Here is a 20,543-nt window from a genome sequence, read left to right on the forward strand (position 1 = left end):
ACGGTGAAACCCCGTCTCTACTAAAAATACAAAAATTAGCTGGGAGTGGTGGCGGATGCCTGTAATCCCAGCTACTGGGGAGGCTGAGGCAGGACAATCACTTGAACCCAGGAGGTGGAGGTTGCAGTGAGCAGAGATCACACCAGTGTACTCCAGCCTGGGCAACAGAGCAAGACACTGTCTCAAAATAAATAAATAAATAAAAAAAAATAAAAATAAAAAAAGGGGAGAACTAGCACAGAGCTATTCAAAATGAGTGCAAGGTTGGGACGATGATTCACGGCTGGCTGTGCAGCCTGGTGTGGGGCCTCTCCACCCTGGACCCGAGGTTCTCCCAGTGGTGGGGAGCTCACCAGGAGACCATGGGAGCATTCAGGAGGCAGAGATGGAGCCCAGCCCCCAACCCCGGGCGGGCAGGAGGAGGGAGAGGAGTGTTTGATTCAGAGAGCTCCTAAATGAGTGGATGGACAGGTCTGTGGTATGCAAAAGAGGAAAGCTGGAGATGACACCTGGCCCTGCCACGCCCCCGGTTCCGCTCTGCATGGATGCCAAGGCGCCTTTATTGGGAGATACACAGAGGTGGACACCCACGCCACCCAGGCCCGACCGGCTTCTCAGCCTGGCCCAACAGCCCTCCTGTGCTTCCGGGCTGACTCCTCCCCAGGCCCCATGGGGAAAATGTTAAACTTTTCATATGGAAGTCACCTACCTCAGGCAAACTCCTCTCCAGGATGACTCATCTTCAAGTTCACAGAGGGAACAGAAACCACCAGAAGGGAAGTCCCTCAGCTTTCCCCCGTCGCCCCCCATGCTGCCCACATTCATGGGCCTCCGAGAAGGAAAAGTGAAATCCTGAGCCCTCCAACGGACTGAACCAGCCCCCTCCTGGCCAAGGAGACCCCAGAGAACCCTTGAAAACTGACTCCCGGCTATGACAGGATGGAAGGGCAATGCGCCTGTTATACCCATTCCTTGCTAACCACCGCGAGGCTTCCTTTCTAAGGCTAAACAGAAACCAGCCCGTTCTAAAGACTCCTCCACTGATATAAACCAATCGCCTGATGCTGCCCCGCCCTTCTGTGATTTGGACAAAACAACCGACCAGCATTCCACCCTCGGATCCTGCTAACGCTGTCGCTTTTTGAACACAGGTCCCAGGGAGAGGCACGAAGCTCGACTGCACACGTGCATGTTTCTCCTCTCATCAATATTCAATGCTTCTCCCATAGCTTATAGAATGTGTGTATTGAGCCACCTCGTTCACACGCATTGTTCTTCTGCCTTGTTCTTCTGCCCCTGGAAGGGTCTGTTTCTGGCTTCTGGCCAGAGGCTCTGCTTCCCTGCCACAATGGCCACCCTGCAGGCTGCAACCCTTTATGAGGAGAAAGCTCTTCTTTCCCAGTTTATGAACCTCGTCAGTCCTTAGTTCACATTTCCTACAGAAAACACAGGGGATTCTCCTCTTGCTGAAAGAGGCGCATCCCTGCTTCTCCCGTCCTGTGCTTGACAGCCACTCCCTGCCCACTGCTGTGGAATATTGATCAGATCCCTCCTGTTTCTCTTCAATCTCTCCCTCCTTGCAGACTCACTTCCCTCAGAATGCTGTTGGGGCTTAGGAAGCAATACCCCACAGTGAAGGCCTCAGAAGCAAAGGTTTCTCTCTGCCCTCCTGCGCTCCCGTCTCTCAGTCCCTTCTTCCCGGAGGCCAACCATCCAAACCAGAATCCCTCTTCCCCAAGGCAGATCTTTAAAACCAGAACCCCCTTTCCCTAAAGCCAGCCATAAAACCTAAAAGTACTGCTCTAACATAAAGAAATTATCTGGCCTGCCATGTCTGACCGTAGGTCTTAAGATCCCCATTCTAGAAGCGCCATTCCCAGAAGGAAGGAATGCTGCTCCGAGAAACCTGGAAGAATCTAGACAGGCAGGCCCGTGGGGTTTCCCCACTCAGTCTATTAGGAGTCCCTCTACCTGGAATATTCTGCCTCCTCTTTTTACCTGGTGACCTGATGAGCCATCCCTTCCAATGCCAGGTCTTCCCTGGTGCCCCGGCCCCACGGTGTCTCATTGCCCACATTCCCATGCACGTGTGGGGATCCCACAGCCGCCACAGCCCTCGTTACCCAATTCACAAGCCTAAAACTTCCAACTGACTGCATGCTCTGGGGTGCTCAATAAATATGCATTAGATGAAAAGGCTGAAACATTCCTACTTCTCCTTTGGGAAAAGTTTATTTATTGAAAGTATCAGGGTGGGCAAGGTGGCTCATGCCTGCAATCCCAGCAGAGAGGCCGAGGCCAGAAGAGGCCAGGGAGGCTGAAGCTAGAGGATCACTTGAGCCTAGGAGTTAGATACAAGCCTGGGCAACATGGCAAGATCCCATCTCAAAAAATAAAAATAAAAATTAGCAGGGCTGGCCAGGCGCGGTGGTTCATGCCTGTAACCCCAGCACTTTGGGAGGCCGAAGGGAATGGATCACCTGAGATCAGGAGTTCGAGACCAGCCTGGCCAACATGGTGAAACGCCATCTCTACTAAAAACACAAAAAATTAGCCGGGCGTGGTGGCAGACACCTGTAATCCCAGCTACTCGGGAGGCTGAAGCAGGAGAATCACTTGAACCCGGGAGGCGGAGATTGCTGTAAGCCAAGATCACATCATTGCACTCCACCCTGGGCAACAAGAGCAAAACTCCATCTGAAAAAAAAAAAAAAAAAAAAAAAACAGGCAACGAACACAAACTGCTCTAAAAATGGGAAAATATTGCAGAATTGGGTTGTCTAAGACTTGACTGACTCAAGGCATTCAAATTGCAGTTCTCCAGACGAGGCCAGTAGAGGGGGCTGTCGGCTTTGAAAATACAACATCATACCAGCCACGTGGCATGAACAGACTCCAGGAATTCTTAGCATAAGGCATTTACCATGCAGATGGCCGGGTAGGGTTAATAGGGGAGGGCAGCATCCCTGCTCTCTGCAGAACAGGCAGGAGTCTGATGCGGGAACCGGGCAAGCCCCCACCTGGCTAAAGAGCCCTCCTGGCTGGCCAGTGGGCAGGGGTGTGGTCCTGCCATGGCCAATCAGAAGAGCTCAGAAAAGCTCGCAGGAAAAGATAAGGCAACGTTGGGAAACCAAGACTCGCCAAGTTCTACTCTCTTGTTTGAAGCGGTACAAATTGAGAAAAAAGAAAGCACTTCCAAACAACATGAACATCACAATGAGATCACACTAAGATCGTGATCATGTGCACTGCTTAATAAAATAAGATAAATAGCATGAAGAGGCATTGTTCCTGGCTTCCGACCAAGTCATACATTCTCCTCCGAACTGGGACTCTCCCTGATTCAGCTCAGAGCCAGGGCTCCGCAGCAGCCCAAACCGTCGGAATCCCTGCCGTTCTGTCCCCGTCTCCGGGCAGCATCCTGCCAGGCTGGCTCTCAGCACATAGCCTTCAGAATTTTACAATTAAATGCAAGAAATAACAAGCTGCAAGCACACATCAGAGGTTCCTTACACCCAAAACAAGCTTCACGGGCTCTATCCCATCACCAGCTCAGAGACCCCTGGCGTTTCCTCACTTCACCACGTTCATGCTGTTCTGTTAAAGCACAGCAAGGAAACAGATATAAACACACAGCTCTATCCATGGGACTCCTTTTTCATTCCTTTGGTTATCTTATTTTATTTTTGTTAGAGGCGAGGTAGTGAAAGTTGAAATGACTGGCTAAATGAGATTTAGGGATTACATGAGGATTTATTTTCATACATTCTCTCCATTTACAGACCTAGTACAGATTTGGCTGTATTTTTATTGTGCATTAAATAGCAGAGGAAATTAGACTTTTTAGAGAACACTCAAATGGCAGATGAAGGCATTTGCATCCGAATTTGTGCTCATAAATGCTGTGTCCTCCAGAAACCCAGAGCTCCCAACTCCCAGACAACCAACCCAGTTGCCATAGCAAATAATATGAACATATGGCTACTTTAAGATTTTGCTTCACAATGCTGATTCTGCTTAGTGTGACTGCCGTCTACACAAGCCATCCTCCATCACTGGTTTGGTACAGACTTGTGACACAACCCTGGCTGGTGAGATGACAACGACACTCCCCTGGAGCCTTCTGGAAATGTTTTCCTGTGTTATAAAAGGAAATGCCGACAGGGATTTGCTCCTCTTCCTTGACATCCCTGAGTGTTGCAACGTGAAGCCGTGGCACTTCTAGCAGCTGGGGCCAGCTTGGGACCATGAGGGAAAAGGCGAAAGTATTTCTGAGAAGGGGCTCTAGGTCCCAGCATCACCCAGCTACTCAGAGAAGCAGCCCTGCAACATCACCTGCAGATGTCCTGTGTTGCAAGAGAAGGCAGCGCCCTTGTGGTTGAAGCCAAAAGCATCCTAACAGGCACTAGGCTCAAAAGAGAGCTGGGGAAATACAACTGAAAACCAGAGTTTTGGTTCACTGTGAGTAGGGAAATACTGAAAAGACTGATCTCAGTCAGGGCTGGCAAGAACACTCTTGGACACTCACGGGAAAGGAGAAATCACCACAGCTTTCTAACGGCCATTGGCAGCTGTGTACACTTAAAACAGGCACAGCCCTTGCTGAAGCAATTCTGTTCTCAGAGTGTGTCTGCACACTGCTTCTCCTCTTCCTTGCCCTGCTTTCGGCCTAGGAAGCTGACCTGCACCACCAGCACCTGCCCGGTTTCCACCCCAGTGAGGTGTCTGGGGTGGCTCAGCAGGGGACCAGGGTGGAAGGAGCGGGATATCCAGCCCTACCTCCCGCTCCAGCCCCTGATTGGGGTTCTAGGTTGAGGCCGCCTCTCAGGTTCCAGCTTCTTGGCCTGGGTCACTCTCTGCAGAGCCCCTCCCCTTAATCCTTTCAATGTTGGTTCCCTTAACTCTACCCTTCCCCTGTAATTGACAGGCTCTCATCAAGTCCTCTGTTCAGCCCTCTGAGCACACCTGTCGCTCAACATGCCTGCTGCCAGGACCCTAACACGCTCTCCTCAGAGAGGCACCCCAAACCCGAGGACTTCACGACAGCCTTGCTGCCATTGGTTAACTCAAAAGTTCACCTGTCCAATAACTGGGACAGTTAAGTATACCATGGTTCATGCATTTTACACAACATCCTCTTTTCAAACAAATATTTAGGAAGCAAGTACTTCATGCCCAAGGACTGGCCTAAGAGCCGGGTCCACCACAATGAATGAAAGCAATCAGAATGAAGCCTCCCAAACTTGAAGCCTTGGTGGGGAACTGGTATGAGCCACACATCCCATGCGGGAAGGCAGGGCTATGAGCACCCGGGAGGGCTCAGGGACACCGATGCAGCAGGAACTCCTAGATTAATTACTAAGTGAACAAAATCACTAAACACACAATCTCAACAGAACTAGCCTAGTCAAGTGAATAAAAAGTGCACATACATACGTGCGTGTTTGGAAAGGACTGAATGAGGTCTGAAGAGGTAACTCCTGAGTGCTGATAAGGGAGCTGGAATGTTTGGGAGATTGACAAGGGATCTTTTTCTTCCTTCCTGATACTACTTTTGTAGCCATTTTTGGCTGTAAGCACATAAGCGTAGACAACTTTTGAAATTAACAAATCATCAAATAAATAAAACTGGTTATGAAATTGATTAAAATGGGACATCACCTGATTGGGCCTAAACAGCCTCTTTGGCAAAACAGCACAGGAAAGTCATGAACCGATGCTCAGCTGCTTTCCTCATTTTCACTATAATTCCCTGATGCCTCTGCGTCTTTTCTGACAACATCTCTCCTGGGGTCTGTGACTGTGATCGTCTTCAATGTCCACTGAGAGGGGCCCTTGGCCGTCATCAGACTAAAAACCTCCAAGCCCTCCATCCTCAACGTGGGGTCCCTGGGCCAGTGGCATCAGCCTCACTGGGAAACCTGTTGATCTGCTCATTCTTGGGCCCCACCCCAGGCCTATCCAAAGAAAGACTCCAGGGGCAGGGCCTGGCAGTCTGTGCTTCCACCAGACCTGTGTTAATGCTCACATGAACCAGCCCAGGTGATGCTGATGCCAGAGGCGCAAGGTTGGGAGCCAGTGTCTAAGCAACGATGCCTATGGGGATAGGGGCAGCCCCTAGAGTTTCAGAAAGAAATTAAGGAAAATCTCGTCTGTACGTTGAGGCAATTAAGACACACAAAAGGAAGCTTTTAAATCTGTGTTTGTTTAAATGACGTGAAGTCCCTCTCCCCTCCGCCTCTCTATGCAACCTCAACAATTCAGTCCCAAAGCCTCAGGCAGTGGCCTGGGCTGGGTGTCCAGGGATCAGAGCCCAGGCCAGAGGGTGGGTACACACCAAGCTGGCCACAGAGAGCTCAAGCAAATCAGTAAATAGGGGAAGATAACAAAAGCCAGTAAAAAAGAAAAAAAAAGGCCAGGCCTGGTGGCTCATGCCTATAATTCCAGCACTTTGGGAGGCCAAGGTGGGTGGATCACTTGAGGTCAGGAGATCGAAACCAGTCTGGCCTACATGGTAAAACCCCACCTCTACTGAAAATACGAAAAGTAGCTGGGCGGGGTGACTGGCGCCTATAATCCCAGCTACTCGGGAGGCCGAGGCAAGAGAATCACTTGAACCTGGGAAATGGAGGTTGCAGAGAGCTGAGATCGTGCCCCTGCACCCCAGCCTGGGCGACAGAGCAAGACTCAGACTCAAAAAAAGAAAAAGAAAGAAAGAAAACAAGAAGACAAAATACATTATAATAATGATTTTATTTAAATTTAAAAGGCAGAGTAAACCCATCTAGGCATCAAATCATTAACAACAGTTAACTCCAGAGAGCAGAACCGGAGGAGGGCTGAGAGTGAGGTGCAGGAGATATTCACCCCGAAGTTCCTTGCTCATGTGGGGTTATTTTCCTCCCAAACACTCTGTATTGTATTTTAAAATCAGATTCCAAGAACATCAGCCAGGCCAAGTGGAGGACGCAGGATAACGGCTGAGGCCTCTGCTCGCCTCCTCCTGTCCACCCAGGCAGGTTGCCAGCTGTGACGCTGCCCTCAGGACAGCCCAGACCCTTGTCCACACCCCAGCCATCCAATCCTGCTACTTGACTTGGACTCCAGCTCTGTCTGGCAGCCTGGGTCCCCCTGGGTGGGCCAGCTCCCAGGAGAGCTGAGAACACAGGAATCTTCGCTCCTACCCAGCTTCCCACCTGCCACAGTCTGCATGTTTCTGTCCTCCGAAATTGCTATGTGAAAATCCTGTACCCAGATCGATGCTACAGCAGGTAGCTTTGGGAGGTGATTAGGTCCTGAGGGAGGGGGTCCTCGTGGTGGGATTAGTGCCCTCACAAAAGAGGCCCCGGAGAGCTCCTTATTTCCTTATCGCAGCCTGAGCAGCTGAAGACGCCATCCGTGACCAAAGGCAACAGAGAGAAGCCAGGAGTGGACTAGAACCATCAAGGTACACTACCCTATTTCTGTTTCTTAAGTAAGATGGCAGAGACAGGCCCCTGTTTATGGGGAGGATGAGGTATTACACCTAATTCAGTGAACCCTACAAAACTCCGGCAATGCCCCACAGATAGAAGGGCAGAAAAGGAGAGGTGGTCCATGGGGATGCTTTGAGACCCACCGATGCCATTTTTCAACACCCCAGGCATGAGGCCAGGCAGGGCACTAAGCTCCCGATGCCACCTTCCCCCTAAGGTGCCAACAGGCAAAGGGTGGGGGCTCCTCCTTGGTTGTTACAGCCTCCCCTGCCACACTCAACTTGGAAGCAAAACTACACAGCCCAGGAGGGGAGTGGCTGTGGGGCCTGCACCTGGCCCCGAATTCTTCCCGCCATGCCCCAGGCTGCTAAGCGCTGAGCCTGGAAAGCAGCTGGAGCCCCTTCCTCCTCTCTTTGCCAGAGCGCCCTCCAATCTCCAAGAGGACCTGTGTCATCCCTGACTTAAAATAAAACAGAGAAGGATGAGCGCAGTCCCAGCAGAAGGATGAGCAAGCCAGAAAAAAAACAAAAAACAAAAAACCCTGGATCAGTGTAAAGACAGTGAGATTCAAAAAGAAGGCGGCTGGGCTACAGGATCAGGGCAGCATCTTCATCTGAAATAGATTTATTGCTCCCTGGTTGTCTAGTGCCTATGAAACAATTTAAAAAATGAAATTGGTTTATTGCAAGAAGCAAAAGAAAATTTTTCAAATTTTAACAATCCATATTCTTAGAAAAATTCAATAGGTCACTGATTCAGTGAAAAACATAAGCATTTGTGGAAAGGGAAGCAATTTGAAATCTGAAGAGACTGCATGAAGTTAAAAAAAATTTAACTGCGTTTCTGAATATGGTATATAAGACCAATAACTTTTGGTGGAATATATTGGAAGAAAACAATCCCAAAGAAATAAGGGCTTTTACTTAGCAGGTCTGATGTTGGTAGCAGTGGTGGTATTCTAATTTCTGACTCTTTGGTAAAATAAATAAATAAATAAATAAACAAAAAATGTGGTGATTATCACAGTAAGCAGTTCGTCAAATTTAGCATCACCCACATCAGGACAAACTGGCGGTATGTGTTCCTGATTGGACACGCCAAGGACATAGCACGACCAATGCCGTATTCTTGCCAAAAATATACAATGTGCTCCAGACTCTGAAGAAACAATCATGGGTGAATACGAAATCAAAACACCTGCAAATAAGCAAGACTTTGGGAAGTACCTCATGAGTATCAAAGCACAGCTATTATCTCTAACACACAAAGAGCTCTGGCAGATCAGTAAGAAAAGAAATCTCTTTTTATCGTACATTCTCATACCGTCATGACCTAATCCATGTCCCAGCTCTCACCAGCAACACCTGTCCCTCATCTGTATTTCTAGCAGGGACCAGATTTTGGAGCTCCATCTCTTCCTGACTTGCCATGGAGACCTCTTTACTTAGAGGTCTCAGAGCATTTCAAAGTTATGATAGCCAGCTCAAAACCAGTGTTCCTCCCATTCCTCTTCTTTTACTTATATGCCTTTTGCAGTTGGTGTTATCCCCTGTCCCAAAGCCCAAAGCCATCCTAGATCCCCAGCTCTCCTCAATGGCCCACATCACCACCACCGTCACCTGTGTTTCCAGCCACACAGCTCCCGGCCCTTCCCTGTGCTCTGAGCCCTCTGCTAGGCCCCCAGGATCCTCTCACCCCTGTCACCACTCACGCAGCCTCACACTACTGAAATACATTCTCTTGCACTGTGTTTAGACTTTTAATGGTCTGGTCCCCGTCCTCCCCTTATCTCTCCTAGACACACGCCATCCTACAGCCATGCCCACCTACACTGTCCCTAAGACTCGCCATTCCTGAGAGCTGCCTGGCTCCCTCTCTGCCCCAGCTCAGACCCCCTTCTTGCAAGACCTCGTCTTAAACTTCAGGCTAGATGGAGTGTTCTTGTCCCGCAGCACCGAGCTCCAGCAGACAGATGGTGGCGGGTTTCGCGTCTGTTTCTCTGTCCCATGAGCTGCAGAATTACTCAAGGATGGGGCTGCCCTGTACTTCTGTATCCTTGGTCCCTGACATGGCAGCTGACCCACGAGAGGAAATGAATCACTGAATGCCTTACAAAGCCTTTTCACACTCTTGCTAGGCTTTCAAAGCCTGGAATCCTCCATGGAGGTGATGCCTCACGCTCCGAAATCTGAGGAGGTGAACACATGTTAGCACAGCCCCTGGCCCTTTCTAAGTTTGGAGAGCTCCCCACTCTATTCGCCTTGATTGAAAAGTGGGGTGCCCAGACCACTCCCACCATGGGGGATGAAACTGTCAAACACTGGTTTTTCCAGCCTCCCTGGTCCCCGACCCATCAGATCCACCCAGGGTGGCTTTGGTACAGGGGCTTGTGAAGCAACAAGGGACAAGGAGGTCTCCCTCTGGTGACAGCAACAGTCATTTCCCAACTAGAATCAACATACAGTGTGGTCCGGGGCACTTCCTCCAGTTTCCAGGCTCTGAGTGGGATTCTCAACAACCCCTGACAACCGTGTGAGCTTCCCCTGCTTCCCTCAACACACAAGCGCCTGTCCTTCCTGGCTCAGCCGCAGGCAGCTTCTTTGCTTGCAACTGAGAACCTGACCAATGAAACAGACAGAATCTTTGGAGGCCAAGAAATTTGAAAGGGGTCAGTGATAAACCTGGTCAAGAGCACTGTTCCAAATGAAGTGTGATTATGAAGAGGCAAGCACAGGTTTCATGTCAGTCCTCAAAAAAATGTCTGGATACAATTCCAAAGGAGGAGAGCCGCAATGCACTTGGCAATACTGACATAAGCACCGTCCTCTCGATGACTATGATGGGCTGAGGGCCACATGCTTGGATACCCGCTCACAAGAGGCTCCCACTAATTTCGTCTCAGCTTGTTACACGGATACTCTAACAGCTCTCAGAAACAGTTCCTGGCATTTCTCTAACTCTACAGGTAAAGTGCAAGGTCACCTTCTACGCGTGTCTACTTTCATGATTAACTATCACTGAGACACATGACTGTGTCTCTTCCACTGGTGGGTCTGCCAGCCTCGTGCCACCCCCTGTCTTTGGAGCAGGATGGAGTGTGAGGCTCCAGGTGAAACGGTGACAAGGCTGGCTTTCTGGTGCAGACTCATATTCAAAAACTTTGGGCAGTATCAGAGCTTGATCTGCCCATACTGAATTCTGAACGAGTGGGTAAATGCATAGTGTCCCAAATGCACAGCTTGTGCACTCACAGCGATCAGCCCTTCCCTGGCCCCCCTTGGTAGCAGGACATGGTTTCTGATCATTTCCATCCTGACTGCATTGCACCGGGAGCCCGGGCTGCCGGGCGGCGGTGCTCTGGCCACGGCTCTGGGAGGAAAGGGGGAAGCCAGCTCTTACCTGCCTGTGCAGCTGTGATTAGGGCTGTGTTCCCCTCGCTGTCCTGCCAGTTGACGTCAACGTGGGGGCACTCTGCTAAGGCCACCACGGTATCCACAAAGCCGTGGTAGCAGGCGACAATAAGGCCGGTCTAGAAACGAAGAGGGGAAGCGGGTCAGAGGGGCAGAGCCGGAGCATGGTGGGTCAGCACTGGGGACCCCACGGGGCACCCACTACCCTCCAGGGGGCTGGACAGGGCAATGACAGGGACCTGGAGTCCCAATTCTCAGAGATGGTTTAGAGTGAGCCAGCTGCTCGATCCTTCTCAAACGTGTGTTGAGCACTGACTCAAGTGAGGGCCTAGACGTGAAAACATCAGTGAACTGCTAAGGCCTCAGAACCTCCTGGGGTGTGCTTCCCCCAGGAAGGGAAACACACCAACTCTGGGGCTCGTAGAGAAATAAATGACAGAGCGCGGCAGACGGCGATGGGGTAAAAAAGGTGCGTGCAGGGCAGGGTGCAGCTCTCTAGGGAATAGGGTGGTCAGGCTGGGCTTGGCAGAGGTGAGGTTGGGGTCTGTGCATGAAAGAGGCAAGGCAATGGGACACAGGGATAAAGAGAGGGGGAATGCCCCAGTAGAGGAAACAGCTCAAAGGCCCCAAGTCAGGACCATGCCTGGTGCATCCAGGGAGCAGCCCAGCGGCCGGCGGGCCTAGAGCAGAGTGAGCGAGAAGAAGAGGAGTAACCTGGGTCCAGGAGGAAACAGGGGGTCTCAGAGTCCGTGGATAGGGCCCTGGGGACCCCCTGAGTAGGGGGAGTGTCCTGAGCCGTCGGCTGCCAATCATCCACATCCACTCTGGCTGCTGGGCAGGAAACAGGCTCTAGAAGAATAGGGTGGAAGCAGGGGCTGGTGGGAGACCACTGTGGAGCCAGGCAGGCGAGGATGGTGTCACACTAGGGTGGGGGCAGCAGTTGGGGAGGCAAATTTGGATTCTGGAAAGGAAGATTTGCTGTTAGAATGGAGGTGAGGTTGAATAGAAAAAGAGTCCAGGATGACCCCAACGTTTTGACCTTAGCAGCTAAGAGGATGCAGTTGCCATCAAATGAGAGGGACAGAGTGGGCGTGGGGACAGATGGCCTGCAGACTTCAGTGTATTGTGTGATACTGTCTCCGGACAACCCAGTGGTGACGTCAGGTAGAGATGGATAGCAGCGTGGAGTCATGGAGAGAGAACCAAGCTCGATAGATACACTGATAGTTGATTTTGTACATCTATCAATTAAATATTACCAAATGTTAAAATCCTAGCTCCCAGTGGAATGGCGCAAGAAGTGGGGCTTTGGTGGGGTGATTAAATCACAAGGGTGGAGCTCTCATGGATAGGATTAGTGTCCTATAAAAGGGACCTCAAGAGCTCTCTTGTGCCTTTCTCCTCCAAGTGAGGACACAGACAGAAGTCTGCAGTCTGCATCCTGGAAGAGGGCCCGGGCCAGAACCCCACCGTGCTGGTGCCCTGATCCTGGGCCTCCAGCCTCCAGGAATGTGAGAAATAAATTTCCACTCTGTGTAAGATCTTAGACTTACAGCCCCTAGAACTGTGAGGAAGAAACTTCCGTTCTGAATAAGTGCCCCGTCTATGGTGTTTTGTTGCAGCAGCCCAAGTTGACAAGCAGACTTCATAACAAAGGAAAACAGTGTAGACTCAGGTGTGAGGCTCACCGCCTCACAGACGTACATAAAGTGAGATGCTAAAATTCAACCCAGGGTAGGAGCTAATCACCAAGCAATCAAGTGTCACTCTTGGCAGTGCCAGCCACACCACCACTGCATGGGAGGCACAAAGTTTACCTTGAGAGCCACTCCACAGTGGCCCAGTCGATTTTCACCAGATTTATTTATTTATTTATTTATTTATTTATTTATTTATTTATTTTTGAGACAGAGTTTCACTCTTGTTGCCCGGGCTGGAATGCAATGGCGCAATTTCAGCTCATTGCAACCTTCACTTCCTGGGTTCAAGTGATTCTCTTGCCTCAGGCTATCAAGTAACTGGGACTACAGTCATGTGCCACCACACCCGGCTAATTTTATATTTTTAGTAGAGACAGAGTTTCGTCATGTTGGTCAGGCTGGTCTTGAAATCCTGACCTCGTGATCCACCCACCTCGGTCTCCCAAAGGGCTGGGATTATAGGCGTGAGCCAACACGCCCGGCCAATTTTTAGTAAGAATATAATTTTTCATGGAACAACAAGAGGACTCGAGTAGCTCTGCCCACTTATCTCAATAAGGCTCCTAGTTGCCCCACAGAAGAATATTAAATCACAGATATTCACATTTTTAAAGTTCTACAGAATACCATTGATTTTCTAACACTGACATCCATACCACAGCATAATAAACTCAATAACTGTTGACTATGGAAAAGGGTCTTTAATACACTCTAGCTTATGTACCCTTTGAAATAGGTCATTCCATCGATACGGTGAAATATTTCACAATAATCTAATTTTAAATAGAAAAGAGTGGGCTGCAGACAGGCTCTGCTTAGAAGCCGCTGAGGTTTTCAGCCTCTCTGGGAACTAAGAGTTCGCTGCCGCCGCCACCTCCATTTTCCCAGCTAACCTACCAGCCTGCTTTCGCATAAATGTGCCGGAAAACTTGTCATTCCACCCAGGGAGCACCCAAAAACCGTTTTTAGCTTCTTTGGATGGAGATATTGCTCTAGTATTCTACAATTTCCTGACTTATAAATAAAACATATTGAACATAATGTAACATCTTCCTTTGCATATAATTACACAAGTAGCTCATATTTATTGCAGAAAAAGATCCAAAAATTAAAGAGAAGAAGTAAAGTTATAGACCAGACACACACATATGCCCACATTTTTCTTTAAACTAAAACAGGACCATTTGCTATATGTCTTAGTTAGGACTATATCAGCAATATCTTCACATCAATAAAAGTAACTGTGTCAAAATTTCTGGTAGATCCAGAGTATTCTATTCCATGTGGGGTAGAATTGTCATTATTTAACAAACCCCTATTCTTGGATACTCAGATGATCTGTTTCTCACTTTCTTATGAGTAAAACCTGCAATGAAACTCCTGGAGCTAAGGTTTTGTGTATTTTGTTTCTTGTTTTCTCAGGAAACATTGTTAGGAGCAGGATTTCTGGATTAAAGAAAATAGGTATTTTGAAAGCTTTTAGCATATACTGCAAACCTGCCCTTCAGGAAGGTCCCAGATGGCATCTGCCTTTGCCAACCCTGACATCCAACCTGCACTTAAAGGGCTCAGGTTAAAAGGAACGCCTTCCCTAGGTGGCTACAAGAGGGACATGCTCAGGGCTCCAGAAGTATCTGGCTCCTGAATTAGGTCTCTTTCAGGACCACCCTCTCCTCCCCTCCTTCTCACCTCAACCAGGGAAGGGTTCTGCTCTGGACAGATAGCACCTCCTCCCTCCACCACACTCCTCCAGCTTCTTAAGGTAAAACTTCCCAAAATGTGCAGCAGGCACCTGCTGGCAGTCACCTTGGGAAGGCTGATATAATATTTAGAAACCTAAGAACATCACTTTTTTTTTTTTTTTTTGAGACAGAGTTTTGCTCTGTGGCCCAGGCTGGAGTACAGTGGTGCGATCTTGCCTCACTGCAACCTCTGCCTCCCGGGTTCAAGCCATTCTCCTGCTTCAGCCTCCCGAGTAGCTAGGATTACAGGTACCTGCCACCACACCCGGCTAATTTTTGTATTTTTTAGTAGAGACAGGGTTTGACCATGTTGGCCAGGCTGGTCTTGAACTCCTGACCTTGAATGATCTACCTCAGCCTCCCAAAGTGTTGGGATTACAGGCATGAGCCACGGCACCCAGCCAGAACATCACTTATTATATTAACAAATTAAATGAGGCCAGGTGCAGTGGCTTGTGCCTATAATTCCAGCACTTTGGGAGGCCAAGGTGGGAAGACCACTTGAGGCCAGGAGTTTGAGACCAGCCTGGGCAAGACAGTGAGACACCATCTCTACAAAAAAAAAAAAAATTTTAATTAGCCATACACGGTGGCACATGCCTGTCGTCCCAGCTACTCAGGAGGCTGAGATGGGAGGATTGCTTGTGCCTGGGAAGTCAAGGCGGCAGTGAGCCGAGATCACGCCACTGAACTCCAGGCTGGGTGACAAAGCAAGACCCTGTCTCAAAAAAAAATTGGGGATGGGAGGAAGATGATCATTATCTAAGTGAGTTAAAGCTCTCAACACATACACGTGCACACACAGGAAACTGCATAGAAAACATCTAGAAGAACCACACCAAAATATTAAGAACAGAAGAACATGAATGGGAGGTATATGATGGTTAATTTCATGTATCAATTTGGCTAGGCCACAGTACATAGGTATTTGGTCAAACATTATTCTAGATATTTCTGTGAAGGTATTCTTTAAATGAGACTGAGACTTAAATCAACAGACTTTGAGTAAAGCAGATGCTCTAGGTCATGTGAGTGGGCCTCATCCAATCAGCTGAAAATCAGAGGAAAAAGGCTAGCCTCCCCACACCCTGGGAAGAAAAAACTTGACCAGCAGCACTGCCTTCGGAGTCAAACTGCAACTCTCCCCCAGATCTCCAGGTTTGAACTTGCCAGCCCCTACAATCGCGCATGCCACTTCCTTAAAACAAATCTCTTTCTCTACATATATGTATACACACACACACACACACACACACACAACTTCTGTGGAGACCCCTGACTAATCCAGGGTGGGTGGGGTGGGGAAGGAATATTTTGGAAGAACTTTTTTTTTTTTGAGATGGAGTCTCACTCTGTCACTGCCCCACAGGCTGGAGGGCAGTGACGCGATCTCAGCTCACTGCAACCTCCGCCTCCTGGGTTCAAGCGATTCTCCTGCCTCAGTTTCCCAAGTAGCTGGGACTACAGGCATGTGCCACCACGCCCAGCCAATTTTTGTATTTTTAGTAGAGACGGGGGTTTCACCATATTGGCCAGGATGGTCTCAATCTCTTGACCCTGTGATCCGCCCTCCTCGGCCTCCCAAAGTGCTGGGATTACAGATGTGAGCCACCCCATATGATTCTGTGCAGTTAGAATTCTTATGTAAAACAAAGCTGTATTCATGAGGAAATGATATCGTTTTAATTAACATTGAAAAAAGCAAGCAAACACAATGTTTACATTAATAACATCCTCATTAAGAAATAGTTTTACAATAACCACTGTAAACAAATGCAAACAAGAGCTGTCTGTGAAGGAAAAAGGAGGGCTGGGTGCTGCGTGAGGCCCAGCGCAGTCTACAGAAGAAGTGGGAGTCCACGACAGCCAGGAAAGAGACCGAGGCACCAGAGGCCCAGGGAGCCCCAGAGCCACGTGGGGCCTATAGTACCACAGTAGGGGAGCCATCATCCTGATGACCCAGAAGAAAAAGGATGTCACCATGCTTGAGTGTGGGAAAAAATTCCAAGAACCAAGAGAGTACATTTCAGATACTTAAAAATCCATTTCTATAAAACCCCATAACAACACCAGCAATAGGTCAGGGGAGATGTCTGTGTGGCTTTATGAATGAATGCAAGAATTCTGGCCTCTAAAGAGCTACTACATTTCTAAAAGGTGGCCATGAGCTCCTGCTAACACATGTCTGATTTGCTGGGTAAACTATTTTAGGCAAGTTTCAATCATCTCAGGATATTTTAAGACAATGCAAATTAAAATCATCAGGGGTCTAAGAAAAGAATCTTGCACTGGGGACAGGGGTGGGCATCCAGGATAAACATCAATGACAGCATTTGGTCGCAGCAGCTGCAATGGCACGAGAGAGATGAATTCCCTGTGAGGAGCCGACTTCCCGGTTCAGTTCACACAGGTAATTCAGGAATACTCAGGCGGCGTGAATGAAGACTGACTCAAATGCTCCATTCTGAATGTCCTCCGGAGACAGAGCCTTACTATCTGCCATGCACGGAACATTTGTGTCCCTTCAAAATTCATATGTTGAAATCCTAACCCTCACGGTGATGGTATTAGGAGATGCAGCCGCTGGGAGGTAACCAGGTCATAAGGGCAGCGCCAATGGGATTGGTGCCCTTAGACAAGAGGACCCCGAGAGCTGCCTTGCCCTCTCCACCCTGTGGGGACACAGTAAGAAGGTGCTGTCTATGAACCAGAAAGCAGGCCCATGATCTTGGACTTCTCAGCCTCCAGAACGGTAAGAAATAAATTTCCATTGTTTATAAGCCACCCAGTTTACTGTATTGCGTTATAGCAGCCTCAGCAGACTAAGACATCATCTAATTAAGCTATTCTCCAAACAAGATTCCAAAGGAAAGGATACTTCATACAAGTCTTAAAAATTCTAAGATCCCTCAACACCAGTTCATTGCTTCAACATATCACAGAAAGGTAGTGAGTACTGCAGCCTTAAGCCCAGCGCCACAGGCAGGAATCCTTTCCCTGGGCCTAAATGGAATGAAAGAGCATGAGAGGGAGGCCCCAGGAAGGCAGGGAGTCTTCAACACATGTGGCTTGTAGAGAAGACCAAGTGTGCACATCAACCACCACTGCTGGCCTTAAATTCCACACTACGCTATGCACTGGGTGTCATACAAGGCAAACCCTTCCCGGTCAAGTCTCGAGGCTGGCAAATGAATTCAACTGCAAAGACCAGCCAGCAAACTTCCTTTCTGAAAGGTCTCCCTAGGAATTCCGATTTGTCTGCAATTTCTATGATATGACATCTATTTTCTTTTAAATACACTTCCTAAGTGTGATTGTTAGTATCTCAAACCAGATACTTTCTGGGATGTGTTGTTAGAAGTTTGGAGGGTAAAGGTCAGGTCCAGTTCTAGTGCAGAGGGGTGGCAAGTGGCAAGGGGAGAGGATTTCCTGGCCAGGAGGCAGGACCCAGCACCGCAGGTCAGACACCACCACTTCAGTCCACTGCCTCTCCAGAGCCAGCTCATAATAAAGAATCCCATGGAACATTCCGTGCACCCAACCTTAACCATGGATTGGTGTTGGGGAAAAGCAGGCAAACCACACAGACACAGGGACAACCCCACTGAGCTGCCTGGACTCAGGCAGCCCCTGTTCCAAGTGCCCTTTGGTATGTGTGTATGAGTGTTTATTACAAAAAAAATTCCAAATATAGAGAAAAGTAAAATAGAAAGTAAGATAAGTAACATAAACACCCATGTCTTCATCGGTTACATTAACGAAGGTCAATATTTTGTCATAACTGTTTCAAACTTTTTAAAGGAATCCGCATTACAGAAAAAGTTGAAATGCCTTTTTGTACTTTCTTCTCCGTCCCTCCCAGAGGTGATCACTATTTGGTGCTGCTGTGAATGCTCTGATTTTGCTTTTGCATTTTTATTACATATGCATGTATCCATAAACAATATATTTATTTATTTTTACTTATTTATTTTGAAATGGAGTTTCGCTCTGCTGCCCAGGCTGGAATGCAGTGGCACAATCTCAGCTCACTGCATCCTCCGTCCCCCAGGTTCACGCAATTCTCCTGCCTCAGCCTCCCAGGTAGCTGGGATTACAGTCTCCCGCCACCATGCCCAACTAATTTTTTTTACTTTTAGTAGAGACAGGTGTTCGCCATGTTGGCCAAGCTGGTCTCAAACTCCTGACCTCAGGTGATCCACCCACCTCAGCCTCCCAAAGTGCTAGGATTACAGATGTGAGCCACTGTGCCCGGCCCACAAGCGATATATTTAATAGAGGGCATTATTTCCTATTTCAAATATTTGCACAAAACGCTCTCCAGGTACATTTGAGCCTGAAACTTGGTTTATTCACGCAGTGCTGGACATGATCTAGCCAAATCACTGGCAAATGCATTGTGATGACTCTGGTGTCTCTGCATGTCCATCCATGCCCCTAAACTGATAGACACTGTGTCCAAAGTTCTGTGATTACAAACACAGAGCACTGAAATTAAAACCTTGATCTGTATCTCCTGATGCATCTCAGCTGGAAATTAATTGGGATCCTTGTCTGTGTCCGTTTTTCGACTAGGGCACTATTGACATGTGGGGCCAGATAATTCTTTGTTCTGGGAGGGCTGTCCCCTGTACTATACAATCCCTGGCCTCTACCCGTTAGATGTCAGGAGCATCTTCTACCCTCATTTATGACAACCCAAAATGCCTCCAGACATTGCCAAGTGCACCCTGGGAAGCAAAATTGCCCCCAGGAGAGAACCAGTGCTCTAAGTGGACAAGCTGGGGGTAGAACATGAGCCAAAGTCCTCTCCAAAGCGGCTGCAACACCTTCAACTCCACCGCTCATGGGTGAATGTTACAGTTTTCCTTCATTCTCACCAATTCCCAATACCTTTGCATTTTCACCAATCGGATGCGTAAACACTGTTACTGTGTTTTCACTTCACATTCCCCTCATTGCCAGTAAGACTGGCTATCTTTCCATGTATCTATTGGCTGTCTGGATTTCCTCTTTGCTAAAGGATTTAATTATGTCTTTTGTCCATTTCCCATTGGCTTCTTTGTCTCTTCCTCATTGATCAGTATGAATTCTTTTTTGTTTTGTTTTTGTTTTTTTTAGACAGAGTCTCACTCTGTCACCCAGGCTGTAGTGTCATGGCACGATCTCAGCTCATTGCAGCCTCCATCTCCCAGGTTCAAGCGATTCTCCCACCTCAGCTGCCCAAGTAGCTGAAATTACAGGTGCCCGCCACCATGCCTGGCTAATTTTTGTATTTTGAGTAGAAATAGGGTTTCACCATGTCGGCCAGGCTGGTCTCAAACCCCTGACCTCAAATGATCTGCCCGCCTCGGCCTCCCAAAGTGCTGGGATTACAGACGTGAGCTACTGCCCTTGGCTGATAATTTTAAATTTTCTAGTGGCCAAATTAATAAAAGCCAAATGAAATCCTAATAAATATATTGTATTTAACTCGACATATCCAAAATATTACCATTTCAAAACGCAATCAATAGAAAAATTTTAATGAGCTATTTTACTTTTTGGGGATGAATCTAGTGCATATTTTACACTTACAGCACACCTCAGTTGCACTGTGTTCAACAGCCACTTGGAGCTACCAGCTACATTACTGGGCAACACAACCCTGGACACTAAAGCTGGCATCAGGATGGCACTGGTGCCCAGGGCTGACACTAAGATGTGGCAAAGGAGACCCTGGAACACCAAATTTAAAGAGGCGCTCCCTCTCAGGCACCACAGAGAGTGGGTGCCTCTGTCAGTGCTGCCCCTGAAGCTCTGTCGAGGGTGTTGCAATTGTTTTCTCTACACCACTTGCTTTTTCATTTACCATCCAATTTCACATTTCTTTCTTTTTTCTTTTTTTTCTTTTTGAGACAGAGTCTGGCTCTGTCGCCCAGGCTGGAGTGCAGTGGCGCGATCTCGGCTCACTGCAAGCTCCACCTCCCGGGTTCATGCCATTCTCCTGCCTCAGCCTCCTAAGTAGCTGGGACTACAGGTGCCCACGACCACACCTAGCTAATTTTTTGTATTTTTGGTAGAGACGGGGTTTCACTGTGTTAGCCAGGATGGTCTTGATCTCCTGACCTTGTGATCTGCCTGCCTCGGCCTCCCAAAGTGCTGGGATTACAGGCGTGAGCCACCACGCCAGGCCCCCATTTTACATTTCAATGCAGTCATATTATTAATCTTCTC

At 48.4% G+C, this 20,543-nt stretch overlaps 1 protein-coding gene across 2 annotated transcripts in view; it reads right to left on the reverse strand.

Moving 5' to 3' along the window:
• The window catches only part of ANKRD33B (ankyrin repeat domain 33B), an 83,296-nt gene that overhangs the window by 16,055 nt on the left and 46,698 nt on the right, over positions 1-20,543 (reverse strand). For both annotated transcript variants that reach the window (XM_073014834.1, XM_007961215.3), the window contains exon 2: positions 10,875-11,004. In XM_073014834.1, the coding sequence (XP_072870935.1) occupies positions 10,875-11,004 (130 nt within the window). The remainder of the gene's footprint in view (positions 1-10,874; positions 11,005-20,543) is intronic.

The sequence above is a fragment of the Chlorocebus sabaeus genome, chromosome 4 (genome assembly GCF_047675955.1).
Source record: "Chlorocebus sabaeus isolate Y175 chromosome 4, mChlSab1.0.hap1, whole genome shotgun sequence".
Lineage (NCBI taxonomy): Eukaryota > Metazoa > Chordata > Mammalia > Primates > Cercopithecidae > Chlorocebus > Chlorocebus sabaeus.